This window comes from Megascapheus bottae, chromosome 17 (genome assembly GCF_031878675.1).
Source record: "Megascapheus bottae isolate mThoBot1 chromosome 17, mThoBot2.hap1, whole genome shotgun sequence".
Lineage (NCBI taxonomy): Eukaryota > Metazoa > Chordata > Mammalia > Rodentia > Geomyidae > Megascapheus > Megascapheus bottae.
The window spans coordinates 24,294,334-24,312,134 of record NC_143525.1 but is presented as its reverse complement, the minus strand read 5'-3'; the positions used below and the strand labels follow the sequence as shown (position 1 = coordinate 24,312,134).

Sequence of the window (17,801 nt, the reverse complement as noted above, 5' to 3'; positions counted from 1 at the left end):
TTTCTGGTTTAAAAGAGGTGACTTTATTAGGCATATTCTTTTATGGGTTTGTTCTAACACAAGACGACATTTCTCAGGTATGTCTGGAAAGTGTAGAGTCTTCTCATGGTAGCACAGATCTGTTGGTCAGGCGGTGGTCTCCATCTTCATGGGGCCGTGTATCTGGCCACAGATGTCCCTGGTGCTCATAATCCAGTTTGATCTGCCTCCTGTCTTGGGCTCCTCAGAGGCCTGTTCACCCAGAGGACTGCACTGAGCATGCTCAGGAGCAGGGGCAGCTCCAGAAAGACCAACAGCAGCAAGTAGATGCTGCTCTGCAGGGATCTGTGAGAGAAGCCTTGTTGGTGAATTCTACCCCAGGGAGAAGGGGGGCTTTGCACTCTGTACTTCACCCCATCCCACCCCCCGGTCCAGTGATTCATGTTGGGACCAAGGCTGTACAGCCCAGTCCTGCAGGAAACACCTCTGTCCCTTGACTGACAGCCAAAGAAGGACCTTGAGCTTGGGACTGTGGGTGTAGGAAGGATGTGGCCGTGAGAAGGAGGAGAAGGGAGCCAGGCACCCAGGTGACCCGTGGCCAGGAAATGAGGAGGGAATTACACCTGAGCCTTCCGTGTTTGGGAACTGCTTGTTGGGGTTCAGAAATCCATAATGCAGTTATGAATGTCTGTTCCTCTACACACAGCATTTCCCATGAGGATGGGTCTCATCTGGTCCTTTCTGCTTGCTGGGGTTTTCTTGTAATATTAGGTTTTTTAACTCAGCATCTCCTGCTCTGTCAGACAGGTGCTGTACCACTTGAGTCAGGCCCCAGCTCTTTTTGTCTATTTTTATATGTATATCTTTTTATATATCTCAGACTTTATATGCATGCAATCAAAGTGCACATATCTATATATGCATTTAGTGTGCTTTGATTATATTCTTTTTTTTTAATGAGAAACTATTCTTTTTATTTTATTTTATTTTATTTTTGCCAGTCCTGGGCTTGAGCTCAGGGCCTGAGCACTGTCCTTGGACTTTCTCAAGGCTAGAGCTCTACTACTTGAGCTTCAGCACCACTTCCAGCTGTTTTCTATGTACGTGGTACTGAGGAATTGAACCTGGGTCTTCATGCATGCTAGGCAAGCACTCTACCACTAGGCCAAACCCCCGGCCCCTGCTCTGTGACTCTTGATCAGGTTCTCCATTACCTAGTGGATGGCACACAACCTCTCTGTGTAAATCCAACAGCTGCTCACAGAGTGATGTAGGAACTGGACTTGTGCAGCAGGCTGGCACCACCCAAAGGTGCAGTTCCAAAGGTTGGCTCTTACCGAGGCTGTGGGCTTGGACTCAAAGTGTCGTCCCTTGTGGTGCTAGGCCCCGAGGTGGGTGGCCCCCAGGTGGGCGGCTCCAGGGTGCTCCTAAAGTTCTTGGAGCTGGATGCTGTGGATCAGGTGAAGTACAAGGCAGTTTCAGGAACCCCACACTCAGTCTCAGTAGTCACTGGGCTTCAACAGCCTCGACTCACACAGCCAAGTCACCCCAAATGCTAGACAGGTGTCCTATGTGCTCTCAACCCCTGCACACACCTAGGGCTGACCAGCTGCCCTTCCTTGCCCTGTCTAAAGGCACACTGTGGCACTTTCAGACAGGAGCACTGCCTTTCCAGACAGGACACTCAAGCATCTCGAAAAGACACTGCGGGCAAGGCGCATCCCTCACTCCTGGTTACTCACGAGGCCGAGACCTGAGGATGGAGGTGCAAAGCCACCCCAGAAGGATAATCCAAGAGACTCCTATCCTTCTTGGAACTGTGGCTCAAGTGGGAAAGTGCCAGGCCTGAGTGAAAAAAGCCAAGTCACAGTGCAAGGCCCCGATTTCTAGCCCCAGTACTAGACAAAGAGTAGAGAGAAGGGGAGAGGAGGGGCAGGGAGACTGTCAAGTCTCATCTAGTCACAGCGTGCCTTTCTTTTTCTTCTCCTCCATTCTTCCTAGGAACAAATACCACTGTGTCTAATGTGTAGAACCTGACCCAGAAAAATTGGTCCCTGGGGTCAGGCATATGGTTCAACTAGGCTTCAGAAGAGAGCCTGGATGGTCAGTGCACCCACAGTGAATGACAGTCCCAGTGTCAGCCAGGCCTAGGCTTCTGGCACACCACAGATACCTCCCTCCAGAGGAAGTGGCCAGGAAGAACATTCTAGAAAAACAACTACTGGAGCCTGTGGACAGAGTCAGCAGGTTTGCCCTTCAGAGACCCAGTGACAGTGCTGGGGCTTTAGTTCCTCACTCTTTGGTATAAACTCCCAGGGTGGAAGGAAAAGGAGGAACTCTGAGGAACAGAGTTACAGCCCCAAGTCCAACCTGGACCCTTAGAGAGGTTACACTGGATTCATTCCCTGCCAGGGAATGGAGAATGGAGGAAGATTTAGTTGCAGACATGGAGTCCTGCAGTGCTTAACAGCTGAGAGCCCATTGTCTAATCTTCCCCATTGGTCCCTGTGCCTGAGGGGAGGCACTTGACAGTAGCTATGGCCTCAGAATCCCCACAGCAGTGGTTTCCAAACAGGGCAGGGTCACACAGCTTTTCATAAAGGGGACAGATGTCCCAGTGTGTGTTCCCACATGAAGGGGGAGGCAGGTGTGTGTGTGTGTGTGTGTGTGTGTGTGTGTGTGTGTGTGTGTTTGACACATTGTGCTCCTCCCTTCCCCATCCAAGAAGGACAAGGCGCTCATCAGGACTGGAAGGCAGTGATGGACCAGTGTCTCAGGACCAGTGCCTCTGCTGTCACCAGGAGGAGTTCAGGCCTGAGATTGTCAGGCAAACTCTAGAGAGGGTTTGGTACCACATGGGTGCTGCACTGTATCTGTACACACACACACACACACACACACACACACACACACACACACACACACACACACACACAGAATGGGGATCCCAGCCCTGATCTGACTCCCCCCATCTTCTCACACCTGAGTCTCTTTGGCAGCTTCTGTGCTGGGATGAAGAGCGCTTACATGAAAACACAGACACCTCAACCAGCAAGGAATCATCCAGTCCTTCAGTCCAGGGTATATGAATCCCACACCAGTAGGAGCCCGCATCCTCCATCAAGAGGTCCTTCAAGGTCACAGTGAAGGTGAGGTTCTCAGGATGGTCGCTGATGGATGCTCGGCCTGTGCTCACTTCTGTCTCTGAGTCTTTGGTCTTCAGAGCATTCTCACACAGTCGTAGCACTTTGGATCTTCTGCACCAGTATTTGCTATATGTCTTGTATTTCTCCTCATACTGGAACTGCAGGCTCAGGGTTTCCCCCTCGGTGCCCTTCACACTTCTGGGGCCTCTCAGGAGACAGCAGCCTGGAAAACACAAGCCCCAATTCTGGGCCCTCACAGAAGGGCAGGGCCAGGGGTTCCAAGCCAGATCACCCCTTTACTATTCCACCAGCCCAGGAGTTTGACCCAGCAGGACCTTCTTTCTGCCTTAGTCCCAGCCTCCCTGCCCTGCTTTCCAACATGCCAGCCCCTCTCAAAACAGCCACCATCTGCCCCCTAGTGCTCATGGGGGAAGGAGAGCCAGATGCCAGCAGGGCGACCTTTGGTTTTGTTTTGCAGGTCCTAGGGATTGAATTCTGGATCCTGGCATTGTCCCTGAGTATCTTTTGCAGAAGGCAAGTGAGTCCCTTGAGTCACAGCACAATTCTCAGCTTTTCTGAGTAGTTTCTTGCAGCAGGAGTCTCACAAACCTTCCAGACTCACCTACCCTTGAACCATGATGCTTAGGTGTTTGCCTATTGATTCGTTTAGTTAGCATTACAGGTGTGAGTCACCAGAGCCTGGCTCGGGTGGCATTTTTTGACAAGGACAATGTACATAATTGATTCAAGTGTGGGTCAAAATAGTTATGACTGCAGGGATTGAGTGACAATAACCCTCTGGAATTAGTTCAGCTGGCCCGATACACTTATTTTTCAGGTAACATCTTTCTCTCTTGCTCTCTTCCTTTTGTGTGTGTGTGTGTGTGTGTGTGTGTGATTAAACTCAGGGCCTTGGTTCTTTCTATGACATTTTTGGTTCACGGCAGGTGCTCTACCACTTGAGCCTTAGCTTCACTTCTGGCTTTTCTGGTGGTGAACTGGAGGTTAAGAGTTGCTTGGACTTTCCTGCCCAGGCTGGACCATGATCCTCATATTTCATCCTCTTCAATAGCTAGGATTATGGCCATGAGCCACCAGCTTAAGCTCTTTTTCTTTTTTTTTGCAACCAACGTGGTTCTATTAAAAATTGTCTTTACAGCATTGAAAGACAGCAATGCAATAGCTTCTTTACAATACCACTCATATATATAAATCTATAAATGCCATAAATTTATTCCTAGGCTATCTTGTCACATCGGCATATAATTAGATAGACTTTCCATTACTTTCTGAGGTATTTTTGTGGTTTGATTTTATTGTACTGATGGATATGCATCTTTGACCATCCTTTCCTGAAATGATTTTTTTAAAGATCTGTATGAAATTTTATTGTGTAGGAAGCTATTCATGACACAGAGATTGAGAATTGAAAATATGTCACATTTGGAACAAGTCTTACAAAAATTTCAAGAATTTGTACATACTTTTTTTTTTACAGTTTGTCTCTTTTTAAAAATTGTATTTTGGACTAAGAGTTAAGTGTGTACAGTGAAGCATTTTAGGAATGTTAAGAGATGAGAAAGGAAAATGAATAATACAAAGAAAAAGCCATTATTCTTGCCGGCTATATATTGTATTGCTTTCCAAAGCAACTGTACATGCTGTAGTCAGTTCATAGTTAAATATTTCTACTAATCTGTTTTGGGAGAGCACATGTCTTTCAAGGTTTCAAGTTCCTCTATAAGCTTCTTGTTCTGAACTTCCAGCACTGCAACTCAACTTTCCAGACATTTCACGTATTCTTTCTTTCGACATCAACATTCTTTAGCAGCTTCCCTGGAAAAAGTAGAGGCATAAGGGCAAACAAAACGTTTGTTTTTGCTGCTGTTTTTGTATGCTATTGACAAATATGCGGACGTAAGCTTGGTAAATGGAATCAGAAACATACTCCAAATCTTGAAACAAGATCCCCAATTCAAGTTCACACACTCAGACAAACCGGATTCTTAGTCAAGGGTCACAAATGTCCCTTCCACAAGTCCATACTGGTGACCAGAAGGACCTCTGTATTGCCTCCCTTGATTAGAGTTTCCAGTAATCAGGGTCAAAGACAGTTACTCTGCTTTATGGCAATAAAGATCTTTGAGGGCCTTGACTTCCTCAATGAGGGTCTTGTTTTGGTTTTCAAGCACTGCCACATGATTTTCAAGACATTTGACATATTCTTTCTTCTTCCTGCGATACTCCCGAGCAGCTTCCCTGTTTTTCGTGAACCCCAGCTCCCATTTCCGTGTTGCTTCTTCTGCTAGCTGCTGGGGACTGTGCAACCTTCTTGGTGAGGCAGCCATCACTGTACCCTGTGACAACGCAGTAGTAGGAGCCCGGATCTGGTAAGTGGGCATGTCCCCTGTGGCAGCAACCATGTGACTTGGGGCACGCTCAGCTCCATCATCAGTCTCACCTCCAGTTACAGCCATGATGGGCTTCGGCTTGCAGAGAGCTGTCCTCCCCCGACCCTGCTCCACATCAACTGTAGCTCTTTTTTTTTTCTTTTTTCTTTCTTTTTTTTTTTTTTTTTTTTTTGCCAGCCCTGTGCTTGAGCTCAGGGCCTGAGCACAGTCCTTGGGCTTTCTCAAGGCTAGAGCTCGACCACTGGAGCCACAGCACCATTTCTGGTTTTTTTCTGTGTATTTGGTTCCAGGAATAGAACTGGATCTTCATGCGTGCCAGGCAAGCACTCTACCTCTAGGCCAAACTCCTGACCTTTAAGCTCAGTTTTGATTGCCAGAATTATGTCTGCCATTTTTCCCACACAGTTCTCAGACACAAAGCTGGGAGGGTGAGGACGGGAAGCTGATATTGCTCCCAATCAGGGAGTTTGCAGCTAATCTTGGATGAGGCATGGCTGTGTGTCTGTCTTCCTGAGACCCTCACCAGGCCCTGTCATCAGGGATGGCAGAAGAGGGTCTGCATGGCATCCTCCCTTTACCTAGAATTGCAGTTCTTTCATTTTACCAACTTGGAGAAGGACAGTACTGAGGTTTAAACCTAGGGTCTCTCTATTGCAAGGCAGGTACTCTACCACTTAAGCCACAACCACAGAGCCCTTTTGTTTAGGGTTTTTTTTTCTTTTTTTTAGATTTTTAAAAAATGTGTTACTCTGCCCAGGCACCTCGGATCATGCCTGTAATCCTAGTGACTCAGGAGGATGAGATCTGAGGACCATGGTTCAAAGCCAGCCAGGACACTAAAGATTCTGAGACTCTTATCGCTAATTATCCACTAGAAAACAGGAAGTGCTGCTGTGGCTCAGGGCTAGGGCGGTAGCCTTGAGCTAAAGAGCTTAGGGACAGCTCCCAGGCTGAGTCCAAGCCCCATGACCCCCCCCCCCCACACACACAAATTGTTATTCTAAAGGTAATGGACCAAAGGGTTACAGTTTCATAAGTCAGGTTATGAGCACATTTCTTTTTGGACAATGTCACCCCTTCCTTTGCTCTCTCCCAATTTTTCCCTCCCATCCCCATTGCTTTGGAGATTTTTGACATACGGTTTTTCATGTGTGCCCCAGTCATCCAGTGATTCTCCTATTTGTACTTCCCCTGGGATGACAGAAGGACATAACCATACCCAGCTTTTCACTGGCAGAGATTGAGGTCTCAATAACTTTTGACTGCCAGGCACTGGTAGCTAAAGCCTGTAAGCCTTGCTGCTCAGGAATCTGATATCTGAGGACTGAAGTTCAAAGCCAGCCCAGGCAGGAAAATCTGTAAGACGCTTATCTCCAATTACTCACCAAAAAGCCAGACGTGGTACAGCACCAACCTTGAACAAAGAAAAGAGCCATGCAAGAGCAAGAAATCCTAATTTCAAGCTCCAGTACTGGTATACAAAAACATGCGGGGAGGGGGGCTGCGGGCAGTAAAGAGAAAGGCTGAATTCCTAACACTAAAACAAAGACATTCTAGGATTTAGTCCAACCAAACAGCAGGACTGTTTGAGGGGCCTGTGGTAAGGAGGACCCGGAGGCCACTATGAGGGAGGAGACTTTTCCTTGGTGGGAAGCCTATACCCACAATCTGTCTTCCTGCAGGTCCCCTCCCCCAGCCCCATTTCCCCTTTGTGGGGACAGCTGATCTCCTGTTCTCCACACAGGACTCCTGTGCCTCAACTGCAGCTTTGAGTTGCCCTGGTTGGATCTGCCTAGCAGAGACTCTGACCTTCTTTCCCCAGTCCCCACCCTTCTTTCCACATCCCAAACCTGGTGACCCAGAGGCACCTTCTCCAGACACACAATGCTCAGGTGTCTGCACCTGGCCACTCTCCACCCAGGTGGCCAGACACCTTCCCCTCCCCCATGCCTCTCCACTGTCCCCACTCTGCCCTGCCCCCAATAGGGGGTGCAACCAAAGCCAGGGGGACCCTGTCCCCTTCCCTCTCTGGGGTGAGGCCCTTCAGCCAGTCCCTCTCATATAGTGGACACAGAGCACCACTGTGTGTGGACAGAGGATTCCAGTCTTGAGTGTCCCAGGTGACACCTCCCCACAGCCTCATCCCTCCCTCCCTCTCTTTCTCTACCTCCTGCCCCCAGGAAAAAGACCTCTCACCTGGGAAACAGACAAACAGCAGAGTCAAAGACCACCACACAGCTAGGGTCCAAGAGCTCATTTTCTCCCTGGAGGTGAGGCCACCTCCAGCCATGGGAAGCCACTGGCAGACCCAAGGCCCCTTTGGGGTAGGCCAATCTCCAGGCCTCCAACTTCTGCTTTTCTTCTTGCTGTTTTCTTGTCGGCTCCTTTTGGCTCTGTTTCTGAGGCTCATGAGAAAATGGAGGAAGCTGAGTGGAGCCACTCAGCTTCAACCCAATAGAAATGACCTCAGAGTGGAAGATCACCACAAGGGTGGTGAGCAGGAACCTGGGTCCCTCCCCCTCCCCCCCCCCCGCCCCCGCTCTCTGCCTAAGCCTAAAGCTCACATATCTGCTCTTCTACCGTTAAGGCGCCCTCAGAACAGAGGGGCCTGGTTTCTTACTGGTTGGTACTCAGCTTCCTTGTGGTTAACTTGGCAACCCTGTGAGAGTGTCGAGCAAAGCCTTGGCCCCTGAGTGGGGTCAACCATTCAGTGCCTACCATGAGGCCTCCTGTAGAGCTCCCCTCCCAGGAACCCCAGCTTTAGGTCTGTTCTTCCCTCTTCCCAGTTAGCATAGTGACCTCAGTATCCATCAGTAATGCCTGGTCTTGGGTGAATGATCTCAGTTTGGCTGGAAGCCCCTCAAGAAGGCTGTGAACTTCCTTCTGGTGTTGTCCCCAGACCTGAGCAAGGACCCATAGATTCTTATGTATGTGTACATATGTATGTATGTATGTATGTATGTATGTATGTATGTATGTATGTATTCCCAGGATTGGTTTCAAACCTTCTCAGAGCTCAGCCTTCTGAATAGCTAGGATTACAGGCATGAACCACCAGCACCCTGTTTCCCCAATTCTTCATTTAAAGCCCCACTTGAGACACTGCTATACTCCCTTTATCCACCAGGTGGCACTCAACGCCCAGGCCCCATTTATTTGTTTAACAACTAGTGCATAGCTGTCCCTGTTGTGCTGGGCACTGGGCCCAAAGATGGGGACGTAGAGATAAAAATGCCACAATTTCTCCTCTCCAGGAGTTCATGGTTCAGTGGGAAACACATAAACAAAGACAGGAAAACAAAGGATTCCCTTAAAAGGTAAGAATTACTGCTGAGGTCAAGGCCAAAATCCCAGTGGTCAGTTTGACGCAGGACTGGGCCTTCCCTACCAGTGCACAGGAGAAAATGGCAGGAGAAGCCCAACAGCTGGTGAGCAACAAGGAGACAGCATGGGTTGTGATCTACCGTCTTCCAGCACCATGTTAAGTCAGATCAAATAATTATTTACCAAAATGAACTCTAGGGAATGGAAATGAGGTTTGTTTTTTTTTTTTCTTTGTTGCTGTTTTTGTTTTCTTTCTGTCTTGTTTGTTCATTTATTTGTCTTTGGGTGGAGCACAGAAATGGAGGGACAAAGGGTGAGCAAATGCAGCCGTGGTATTCACTAGACATGATGTTGAAAATGAAATGTACAACTTGTGGATGGGGATGGCAGGGAAAAACTGGGAGAGGGGTTAAGGAGTGTCATTATCCAGAAAGAAATGTACACTTGTAATCCTTTTGAACATCATGAAATAAAGAGACTGGGTCTAACTGGGGGCATCTTGGCAATGAGGTAAATAACACGGAATTTCCAAAACTCTTGGCATTGGAGTCCCATCCCCAGGTACTAGGCATGCTTTAATTCCTAGAGGCAGGGGTGGAAACATGGACAACAGGTTAGTGGACTTACCAGACCTGTCCCTTAAACTCCTAGAGACTCTCTGAACTCTCAAGCTCCCTGTGACACTGCCCCTTGACTATGACCCTGTTTAGGACCTGAGCACCTCAGATGCCATTGTGCCATACTTCCTGTCTCCTGGTGCTCTTCTACTCTCTCTTAGAGTTGATCTGGTTTGTTGAGATTGTTTTTCTGCTCTTTCTTTACTACCCTCATGACTTAGTTTCCTAACAAATATTAAGTGTATTTGAGGCTGCATGATTTTTGGAGACATGTGTCCATTTGCAATCACTGGCTTTCTAATAAAGACTTCCAATTCAACCTTTCAAGATGTGGCTTCTCTGGATCCTGAGATCAAATTCCCTTGTAACAATAATAATAAAAAGTCTATATAAAATAGAAATGTAGGGGGCTGGGAGTTTGGCCTAGTGGTAGAATGCTTGCCTAGCATGCATAAAGACCCGGGTTCGATTCCTTGGTACCACATACTTAGAAAAAGCCAGAAATGGTGCTGAGGCTCAAGTGGTAAAGTTCTAGCCTTGAGAGAAATCCAAGGACAGTGCTCAGGCCCTGAGCTCAAGCCCAGGACTGTCAAAAAAAAAAAAAAAAGAAAAAAAAAAAAGAAATGTAGGGCAGGGAGTTTGGCCTAGAGTGCTTGCCTAGCATGCATAAAGACCTGGGTTTGAGTCCTCAGTACCACACACATAGAAAAAGCCAGAAGTGGTGCTGTGGCTCAAGTGGTAGAAAGCCCAAGGACAGTGCTCATCCCCTGAGCTCTAGCCCAAAAAGAAAGAAAGAAAGAAAGAAAGAAAGAAAGAAAGAAAGAAAGAAAGAGAAAAAGAAAGAAAGGTAGGCCAGGCTCCAGTGGCTCATGCCTGTAATCCTAGCTACTCAGAAGGCAAAGATCTGACCAGAAGTGCTGGTTTGGCTCAACATGGTAGAGTGGTAACCTTCAGTCAAAGAGCTCAGGGACAGCACCCAGGTCTAGAGTTCAAGCCCTGTGAACAACAACAACAAATGTACTCTTTATCTGACTTAATGTAACTGTAACCCTTCTAGAAGTACCTCACTTTCATAACAATTTTAAAAATTAAAAAAAAAAAAAGCTGTGTTAACTAAGCCCAGTTAGGGTCTGGGCTTGGTGGTACATACCTGTAATCCTAGCTCCCAGAGGCCTGGAGATTTGAAGTCAGCCTGTGCTTCATGGGAACTTCTCACAAACAGAGAGGGAGAGAGTTGGGGGGCTGGGCGAGAAGGGAATAGAGGAAGCAGGGGAATGAGCTGCCATGATTCCAGCAAGGTACAGGGATGGGTGGGTAATACCCACACCGGGAGGCTGAGGCAGATGGGCCAAGAGCTCAAGAACAGCATGGGTTGCACAGGGACCTTGTGGTGGCAGATTGGAGTCACAATGCTTGCTTAGCACGTTCTTGAGGCCCTGCGTTTCCCCCTTGTACCTTCCCCCTCCAAAACAAAATTCCACCAAGCTGCCACTTCTCCTTTTGGTGGCTGGTGAAGTTGGGGCTGGCAGCAGACGCTGTTTATGAACAGCGTCATCTGGGTTTGCCACTTAGCTGGGCTGTCTGGGAGGGAGGGAGAGCCTTGGAGATGGGGGTGTTCCAGGGGAGGAAAAGGGGCTGTGTACAAAGCATGAAGCCAAGGTTTGACGGGAAAGGCTCATCAAAATCCCCAAACCCTTCAGAGGAACCCCAGATCTTTCCAGGTTGGCATCGAACTAGAACAAGTTTCCTGCTACCCACGTCCCACCTCTGACTGTCCTGTCTCCTGCTGACCCCAGAGGAGCCCTGCACATTCTTCAACTCTCCACATGGAGGTCGACCAGCTCTCCAGATCATTGTGAGGAAGGCTGAGGCCCTTTAAGTGTCATTGTCTTGGGCCAGGAGCCTAGCCTAGTGGTAGCATGCTCCCCTAGCATGTGTGAAGCCCTGGGTTTCATTCCTCATTACCACATACTCAGAAAAAGCCAGAAGTGGTGCTGTGGCACAAGTCGCAGAGCAGAGCATTAGCCTTGAGCAAAAAAAAGTGTCTGAAGACAGTGCCCAGGCCCTGAGTTCAAGCCCCAGGACTGGCAAAAAAAAAAAAAAGTCATTATCCTGTCAGGTGCCAGTAGTTCACAAACACAAGAGAGACCTTTTGGGATGGGACACTGCCTGTCTTTAGCGGGGACTGGCATCTCGCACCACCATGAAAGGTGGGCTGTACCTCAGGGGTGGTGGGTTCAGAGCTGGCATACTCCTCCATTCCTGGAAGGGGGCTGGTGCCATGGGGGAGACTTTCATGACAATTTCAGGAGGTGATGCTAAGACCACTGTGACTGAGCCACTGCCTTGCTGTATGTGAGTTCAAGGGATACACTCTTCCCTGTTCTATGAAATGGGAAAACACAGAAGCATCCTTTCTCCCCCCCCTTCTTTTTTCTTTTGTTTATTTTTGTGTGCCAGTCCTGGGGCTTGAACTCAAGGCCTGGGTACATTGTCCCTTAGCATTTTTTACTCAAGACGGGTACTCCATTTGAGCCACACCTCTACTGGCAATTTTTGCTACAAAATAAATCTGGAAGATTTTCTTTCTTCTCTAGGCTGGCTTCCACCCAGATGGAAGCATGCTCTCTACCCAGAGGCACACTTGCACCAAGACTTTGCTCCTCCATGGGTCCTCCCTTCACCCCAATTTAAGAACAGCCCCTGTGAGGCAAGCCCTGGTCCCCAACCCACATACACACACACACACGGGGCTGTGGCTCTGCCCCCACACACCTGAGAGTATGGCAGCACCTTAGTGATACCAGGAAAGAGATACAGCATTCACACATCCCATCAGTGACACCCCCAAAGATGTACAACACCTGGCTGCCATGATGTGGGGGCCTTCTGGACTGGAGGAGACTGAAGCATTATCAGCAGACAGGCTGGGATACAGTCAGTCAATACCAGGATGGATGTCAATTAAAATGACGGCAAGGAGCAGCCCTTAATAAATATTGATGAGGAATAGAGGAATGGATGAAATAATGAGCCAAATGTTTCTCCCGTGTCTGCTGTTGTCTGCCTGGAGGGACACAGCCTGTGTGATCAGGAGCTGGGAACCCAGAAAAGACAAATGGTACCACAAAGCCAATCTGGTCCCTGACTGTCATTAAAGTCCAGCATTCTCATTCTCAAAGCCCCAAATCCTAGTGAGGCTGGAATGGGAAAAAGGGGGCATTAAATACATACAGCGGACACACGCTCTTTCCCCAGGTCCTGTCCTCAGCCACCCTAGAAATCCCCCCAATGAGTTAGAATGAGTTAGGGTGAGTTAGAAACAGCAGACAGGGTGGGAATCGATGAGGAATGAGATAAGTGGTCAGGATGACTGGTCCTCTTGTCTTTGTGAAGGCTGTGGCAGAAGCCCACTGCTACCAATGGACTCTTTTTCTTTCTTTCAATGTTTATATGTATATTTGCTTGTTCATTCCCAAATCCTGGAGCTTGAACTCCAGGCTTCTTGTTTTCTCTTGGCTTTTTCTCATTCAAGCCTGGCACTCTACAACTTGAGCCATGGCTTCACTTATGGCTTTTTGTTGCTTAACTGGAGAGGAGTCTCAGATTTTTCTGTCAGGTTGGCATCAAACTGGAGTCCTCAGATTTCAGCCTTCTCAGGAGCAGGGATTGCAGCATGAATATACCATTGCCCTTGACTTTCTTTCCTACAATTTAATTTATTTAGTTAGTTCATTTGTTTGTTATTTGCCAGTCCTGGAGCTTGAACTCAGGGCCAGGGCAATATCCCTGAGCTTCTTTTGATGAAGGCTAGCATTCTACCACTTGAGTCACAGCGCTACTTCTGATTTGAATAGAACCCAGGGCTTCATTCACGTGAGGCACACATGTCTACCACTAAGACACATTCCCTGCCTTCTTACAATTTAAAACAATATTGTTGTTGTTTTTAATGTAATGATTGAGTTTAGGGGTGTAGCTCAGTGGCAGAGAGCTTGCATAGTGCCCTGGGTTCTATTTCCTAGCACTACAATCAATTAAATATGTAATTTATTTGGGGAGGGTAGGAGAAAAAAAAAGAAAGGGAAGAAAAAGAAGAGAAACAGAACAATAAGTCTTCTCCCTCATCTGCCAGGATCTAGGTGATACCCTCTCCCCCTGCCCCACCTTGTCCCACTGTTCAAAGTCCTGCTTGACTTACAGGCCTGGGTCACTGCTGAAAGCACTGTTCCTGGCCCTGCTGACCGTCCCACAAATGATGTACTACAGAGACTCTGTGTGTGTGTGTGCCTCTGAGGAAAAGAAGTCACAAGGGCTGAGCCCTGTCATGTCTGGCCTGTCCCTGCTATGACCTGCAGCAGAGCAGCACTGCTGGGAGCTCCCTGACCTTCTTCCCTGACCTCTTTATAAAAACCCAGAAGCCCCTGCTGCTCCAGCTGGCAGTCTTTCTGATGCTCCAGTTGGCCTGGTAAAGTGACAGGATACAGGCCTGTGTCCCCAGCATCCCCTGTCCCAGGACAGGCTCAGTAGGTGTCTGAAGGGGGAAGTATGGGGCAGGTGTTTTGGCCAAGGCTCCCAGGCTGGCCTGACTGCTGTCAATCAACTGAAAAGAGGGGAGGCCCAACAATACTGACACAGAATTCTACTTTGTAGGGATCCCAGCTGGCCCAATGGACCTGTGGCTGGGTGTGGTCCGGACTGGGGGTGGCATGTGCCATGCTTAGAGATGTTTTGGATTGTCTCAATGTTGGCAGTCTAGTGGGCACAGGCCAGGGGACAACCAGAACCAAACCTCTCCTCCCCCCAATATACTAACAGTGACAGGCTGAGGAACCCTGCCTTAGAACCAGGCCAAAGACAGTGGAAGGTTCTGGGCGCAGCTGGCCCCTCAACCTCACCCTGGGAACCTTGAGGGCTTTGGGGGACAGGGACCAACGAGGTGTGCAGTCTGCAGAGTTGCAACTAGGGACTCGGGAGAGGTCAAGGGAAAACTCAGGAATAATTGCAGCCCCCGTTGACCATGTAGGGCTGGGAGCCCTGGGTCCCAACAGCCATGGTAGGGGCACAGGACAGCGACAGCTGGCTCTAGTCTTCTGGTCCTGGCGATCAGGTTACAGGGTGGTGGTGGGGGGTTGGAATGTAAGCGTGAGGTGGCCTCGGATTGGCTGGTGGGCAGGGAGGGGAGGGGCCTTGGTGGGGAGTGACTTGGGCTGTGGAAGGTTTGGGGGCGGGGAGCGGGATGTGAACAGGGTGCCTGTCTCTACCCCAGCAGCACCCACTAGGATTCAGTGTAAAACCTCCCCAGGCCTGGACCTCCGAGGGCCTTCCCGTGTCATGGAAAGGTGAAGGAGCTCCTGGGCAGACTAACAGGCCTGCAAGAGCCCGAGCCAGGAGCAGGTTGGGGGGGTACCCCTCACATCTGGAAGCCCTGTGCCATCTCCCCCACCAAGGGTATCCCTTTTCCTGCCCTACCCCCCATCTTGAGTGGGAGCCCCCCCCCCATCTGTTTAAAGGCACAGCCAGGCCATGGCCCTGCTATCAACCAAGCCAGTGCTGTTTCTGACCCTGAGGGGATAAACGTGCTGGGGCACACAGTGCTGAGGATTGGGGGTTCATTTGTGGCTGCTGGGGACTCAACTCCAGGGCAAAGGCAGAAGGATCGATCTAGGAAGGTGCCACTACTTGTGAGAACCCACCACAGCCCCAGGTGTGACCTGGAAGGGAAGGGATCTTACCATCTCACCCCACATCCCCAAGCGAGTTCTATGTGCAGGGACATTTGAAGGATTGAAAGTGATTTCCCTAGCTCCCAGAGGACATGCAAGGTCAGGCGTAGGTGCTGGAAACTATAGACATTGGTTCCTGTCTGCTGTCTCCATGCAGGGCCCGCCAGGAAGCTGCAGCTCCTACCACAGCAGTCGTGTAAATTATTTAGCATCTCTACCACTGCCGGCAGTGCTGTGACTTCATCCTCCTTGGGCTCGGGTGTGGCTGACCTCATCCTCCTGCCGGAAAGGCAGCTGCTAATGGGCAGAGGCCAGGATGGCAGGTCCTCCCAGGATGGCGGCGATGGACAGACAGGAACTCAGGGAAGACACTGGGCACCAGGGGCTCGACTGCCTTTGATGCAGGAGGTAGCTGCACAGATTGGACTGAACCTGGTGTCGTAATCAAACACTGGATTTCGATGCTAGTGGCTGGCTTTTCTCCAGCTCCATGATGCTGGACAGCTCCTTTGGCCTTCCCTCAGTTTCCCCATCTGCAAAGTAAGTTTGTGTTCGGTGGTCTAGCTGCAGAATACTGCCATCAAAGTCACAGCCAAACCAGGTGCTGGTAGCGTATGCCTGTAGTCCCAGCTACTTGGAAGGCTGATATCTAAGGATTATGGTTCAAAGCCAGCTTGTTCGAGAGAAGTCTGAGACTCTCAACTCCAACGAACCACCAAAAAGCCAGAAGCAGAACTGTGGTATGAGTGGTAAAGTGCCAGTCTTGAGGGGAAAAAAAAAAAGCCAAGTGAGAACTAAAGCACTGAGTTCAAGCTAGATGTTTACTCAATGTCTTTGGCGATGTTTACTCAATGTCTTTGGTGGCCCAATTCTCTTCTTTAGTGTAAGTCCCTGACCCTGACCTTAAGAACTGTTAGTTGGAATCAAACAGCCTTTGCTGGTGTAGAAGGCTGGATACAGTGACAAACAAAAGACAGACAGACAGACAGACAGACATCCCATACACATACAGTTCAATGGCAGGAGCCCCTCACAGATGGAGGACACACATCCTTTAATTCTAAGCACCCCTGCTTCCACCTACAAGATTGGACAGGGTGAGCGTGGAATATACTAAGACATTGGTAAATACACTTACACCTGCCTCTGGCCCAGGCAAATTTTCTCCTGCTCAAGGATGCATGTAACACAACTTGGATCTTGGAGAAGGTACCTCTCGCCTCAAAATGCATCCTTTTTCTCCACTTGGCCCAGAACTGGAGGGATTCAGGAGCCCAAGGAGCTCTTGCATCCGGGGTAGCCTTCATGTGCGGAATCCCTCCTTTCTGAGCTTGCAGGCCACAGAAGACATGGACCACACCCACCCACCTATTCACCTTGCACCACTGGCTGTCTATTCTTATGGATTCCTTATCGCTTTTGCTCACTGGAAGAGATCCTGAGGCTGCTACCCCAGAGCAAAATCAGTCTTGAGGTGCACAAAGGCCCCCCTACTTTTCCTTTATTAGAAAAATGGCCCTATTTATGGAATCAAGCATCTTGATTCATTGGAGAGGTGAAGATGGAGGCCTTGCTCTCTGGGGACCGTTTTCCCAATAAGCTCTGGGAAAACACTCCAGTGACCAAGGCACAGGCTGTGAGGACATGGGGCTAGGCCTGGAGGACTGTAGTCCCATCACAGCAGGGTGATGGTGGGTGGAGAGCCAAGCTCAAGGCTATACTCGGGAATCCTGAGTCCTCATAGGAGCTGCTTCTGTCCAGTGCCCAAAGGCAAGGCAAGGGCAGGGCAGAGGATGCTGCAGTGATGGTCCCATACGTCTGCGCTTCATTTCTGCCCTCGGTCCCAAAAGTACACAGCTCCCAACGATGGCTGCTTCTTAGTTAGATGGCTGGCAGCCACTTGGACCCCCAGGAGCATGCCCTCAGGCCCAGAATACAAGCTCCTCCAGTGATGTGGACAGCCCTGGCATATACAGGTGTCCCAAGGGCCTTAGCTACCCCCAAGTGAGGTGGAAACAGACATACCTGCTAGACAAAACCAGTTGCCAGTGGCTCACACCTGTGGTCCTGGTTAATCAGGAAGCTGAGATCTGAGGATTGGGGTTTGGAGCCAATCCAGGCAGGAAAGTCCGTGAGACTCTTATCTCCAATTAACTACCCAGAAAACCAGAAGTGGAGCTGTGGCTCAAAGTGGGTAGAGCACTATTGTTGAGCAAGAGAGCTCAGGGACAGTGCCCAGGCCCCGAGTTCAAGCCCCACGACTGACAAAAATATAAATAAATTGGGGCCAGGTAGATTGCTTACCTGGCATGTATGAAACCCTGGATTCCATTCCTCAGTATCACCTACTCAGAAAAATCAGAACTGGTACTGTGGCTCAAGAGGCAGAGTGCTAGCCTTGAGCAAAAAGTGTTCAAGGATAGTGCCAGGCCCTGAGTTTAGGTCCCAAGACTGGAAAATAATAATAATAATAATAATAATAATAATAATAATAATAATACCAGTGAGATCTTCAGTCCTGGACTCCATCTACCTGTGGGGCCTCCCCATGTCCCCAAGTCTGAACCATCAAAGTCTTAAGACCCTGTGAGTACTGCC

The 17,801-nt window shown here is 49.2% G+C and overlaps 1 protein-coding gene and 1 pseudogene across 1 annotated transcript; both read right to left on the bottom strand.

The window, feature by feature from the left end:
* Positions 1-8,039, bottom strand: LOC150051365 (CMRF35-like molecule 6). The gene is given in 5 exon segments (XM_090350227.1): positions 1-220; positions 222-324; positions 1,317-1,428; positions 3,007-3,348; positions 7,733-8,039. Coding segments are annotated over 5 exon segments (888 nt in total). The 5' UTR covers positions 7,947-8,039; the 3' UTR covers positions 1-103.
* Positions 4,308-5,686, bottom strand: LOC150051366 (cAMP-responsive element modulator pseudogene; annotated as a pseudogene).
* Positions 8,040-17,801: the final 9,762 nt, after the last annotated feature.